This window comes from Eucalyptus grandis, chromosome 11, assembly GCF_016545825.1.
Source record: "Eucalyptus grandis isolate ANBG69807.140 chromosome 11, ASM1654582v1, whole genome shotgun sequence".
Classification (NCBI taxonomy): domain Eukaryota; kingdom Viridiplantae; phylum Streptophyta; class Magnoliopsida; order Myrtales; family Myrtaceae; genus Eucalyptus; species Eucalyptus grandis.
In genome coordinates this window covers 1,634,954-1,637,903 of record NC_052622.1, presented here as the reverse complement: position 1 = coordinate 1,637,903, position 2,950 = coordinate 1,634,954, and the positions used below count along the sequence as shown (strand labels likewise).

The window sequence follows — 2,950 nt, the reverse complement described above, 5'->3', positions numbered from 1 at the left end:
TGATTTTTTCGTTGGGCTATGCACAACCGGAAATTAGTCTCTGGAAACTAGGTCTCAGTAGAAGGAAGGAGTCTCTAGGCGACGGCATTGCCCGTGTTTATGGTCGGCCAATGCAAAATCTGGTTCTTGTTAGTTGGGAAACTGAAAAACTTATCTGAATGAGAATACTGATGATGGGAGTTGGGGGTTGGGAAGTTAGTGGTTGACTTGATAATTGGTGTATCTTCTTCGTAGCTATTTGAGGTTTCTTTCAACCATTTTATGTTGTTCTTTTTTTTTTTTTTTTTTTTTTTTTTTTTTTTTTTGGGGTGCTAAATGAGATGATTTTTGAGTCTCTTGTGCATTCAGACCATGACATGTAGTAGGGGTGAGCATGTTAGATTGCCCAAATAGGAATCGCCCGGACTTGATTAAATTAGCCGGTTTGGTCTTGTTCTAGTTCAATTTTATGGAACTGGTGATTTTTGGTCTGATTTCGAATTCCTTGGGGGATGGGACCGAAACGACTTTTTTTTTTTTAATATATTTTTTGATTTCTTAAAGATAAAAACAAATTTTAAAATAGTAATAACTCTAGCATTTTTAAATTTTTAAATTTTTTTGCTAAATGATCGGTTCCATGGATCGGTTCTCGATCTTAGGACTGTCCGGTCCGATTCTTGATTTCTAGGTGGAATCGGATCGGATCAGGAAGATATCATTCCTGAGATGTAGCAGGCGAATCTTGTTCGGCACGAACGCGGTCGGATATGAATCCGGCTTTCAGAGCGAGATAGAAAATTCCACGGCCGAATTCGACGAAGAGGACACAATCAAACAACGACGGATCGTTCTCATCGTTTGCCAATCTCGAAAGAGGACGAAAGGCCGGGGACAAGCCGGGGGGCCCACCTCGTGCGAACGGGGTGCCACGTGTACGCCAGGGGGTGGGGCCCAACCTCCAGAATAAGAGAAAAATCCCAAACCAAATTCCAAGAAACTTCTCGACGACACGTCGGACGGAAGAAGAAGGAGAAGAAGAAGGAGAAGAAGAGGAAGAAGAAGAAAGTACGGCGAAATTGAAACGTAAGTCAGTGAAGGATCCTTCCTCCCTCCCTCTCGCCCCTTCTGAATAGCCCGAGATATTTAATTCTCGCTCCTCCGTTTCTCTCCTCCTCCCGCTCCTCCTCCTCCATCATTTCCTCCTGAACCTTCTGGAATCCGTCATCGTCTCGCCAGCTCCGATCTTGTCCCCCTCGCTGCCATGGCCGCCCCGCCGGCGGAGCAGAGCGGCTCGGCCTCCGGCGGCGAGAGCCAGCGCTCCGTCCCCACCCCGTTCCTCACCAAGACGTACCAGCTCGTCGACGACCCCGCCATCGACGCCGTCATCTCCTGGAACGGCGACGGCTCCTCCTTCATCGTCTGGAACCCCACCGTCTTCGCCCGCGACCTCCTCCCCAAGTACTTCAAGCACAACAACTTCTCCAGCTTCGTCCGCCAGCTCAACACCTACGTACGAGCCGCTGCTCTTGCTCCCTTCCCTCCCCTTGTTCTCTCATGCTCTTGATTCCTTCCGTTTCATCGGGCATCCTGACGGATGAAACGTGGCGTTTCTTTTGTGGTCGATAGAGCCTTATTGTTCCCGTCCGTTTCTCTTTTTTTTTTTTTTTTTTTTGGCAGGGATTTAGGAAGGTCGTGCCTGATCGGTGGGAATTCTCCAACGACTGCTTCAGGAGAGGCGAGAAGCGGCTCCTCCGCGAAATCCATCGCCGCAAGATCTCCGCCTCGCCGCCGGCCCCGGCGATCGTGGCGGCGGGGAGGCCCAGGGCCTCGCCGTCGAACTCCGGCGACGAGCAGGGCATCTCGTCGTGGTCTTCGCCCCCGTCGGCGTGCGGGCGCAACTGCGCGTCGGAGATCATGGACGAGAACGAGCGGCTGCGGCGCGAGAACGTGCTGCTCAGCCGGGAGCTGAGCCGGATGAAGACCCTGTGCAGCAGCATCTTCAGCCTCATGTCGAACTACGCCAACGGCGGCGTCCGGGCGGAGGCGGCGGGGAGAAGAAGCCGCTCGAGCCGCTCGGCGGCAACCCGGAGGCGGAGGCGGCGGCGGCGGCGGCGGCGGAGAGCCCGAGGCTGTTCGGGGTGCCGATCGGGGCGAAGCGGGGGAGGGAAGAGGAGGTCCGGACGGAGATCAAGCTGGAGCCGTTGGATTGCCAGCGCAACGGCGGCCGGAGCCGAGCAGAGCCGTGGATGAAACAGTGTCACCGATCCAATCAAAGGGTGTTCAACTAATCAATCATCACTAACCAACACGAAAAAGGCGGGGGTGGGGGCGTTTTAGGGCAATTTTTAGAAATTTTTAATTTTAGATGAACCGAAGGGGTGGGTGGGGACCACCCGGGGGAGGCACGTGCGGACACGGACATCACGTGATTCACCTGAACCTCATTTTTGGAGGTGGGGGGGGGGTGACTCGAAGCACGTGCCTATCCCGGCGGGAACTCCTGCTTTTTCCAGAATGCACTAGAGCCCTTTTCTTTTCTTTTATCCTTTTTATTTAACTTTTTCGTATGCTTTGAAGTTGTATGTAATGCAAAAAAGCAAAAAGGCCTCTGTAGAATCTCGAAGGCGATTCTCCAGGAGAGGTGGTCAATCTCAGCGTTAGCCTGGCTTCTTCTTGTTAAACACTATATAATATTAGTGTTGTTCAGCTATGGTCACCCCTTTGCTGCTTTTGTTATTTACTAGGGTCGATGTGGGTTTGATGCTTTACTTAGATTTGTCTCGAGGGCGATTCTTCCGGGTTTAGACTCACAAGATTCGCGATGATGTTCGGACTAAACACGTATCGATGACAATAGGCGGATCGAAATAACTTGATTAACATTTCACATCGTTTCACAATGAGATTTAAGCATTTTTTTTATATGTGATCATTTTCTACTTATGGGTATTAAGTTCTTGTGTCGAAC

At 51.0% G+C, this 2,950-nt stretch overlaps 1 protein-coding gene across 1 annotated transcript; it reads left to right on the top strand.

Annotated features, from left to right (window-relative positions):
• Window positions 1-294: 294 nt before the first annotated feature.
• On the top strand, window positions 295-2,692 carry LOC104424401 (heat stress transcription factor B-2b). The gene is given in 3 exon segments (XM_010036809.3): window positions 295-1,492; window positions 1,660-2,014; window positions 2,017-2,692. Coding segments are annotated over 3 exon segments (858 nt in total). The 5' UTR covers window positions 295-1,243; the 3' UTR covers window positions 2,271-2,692.
• The last annotated feature ends 258 nt before the right edge of the window (window positions 2,693-2,950 follow it).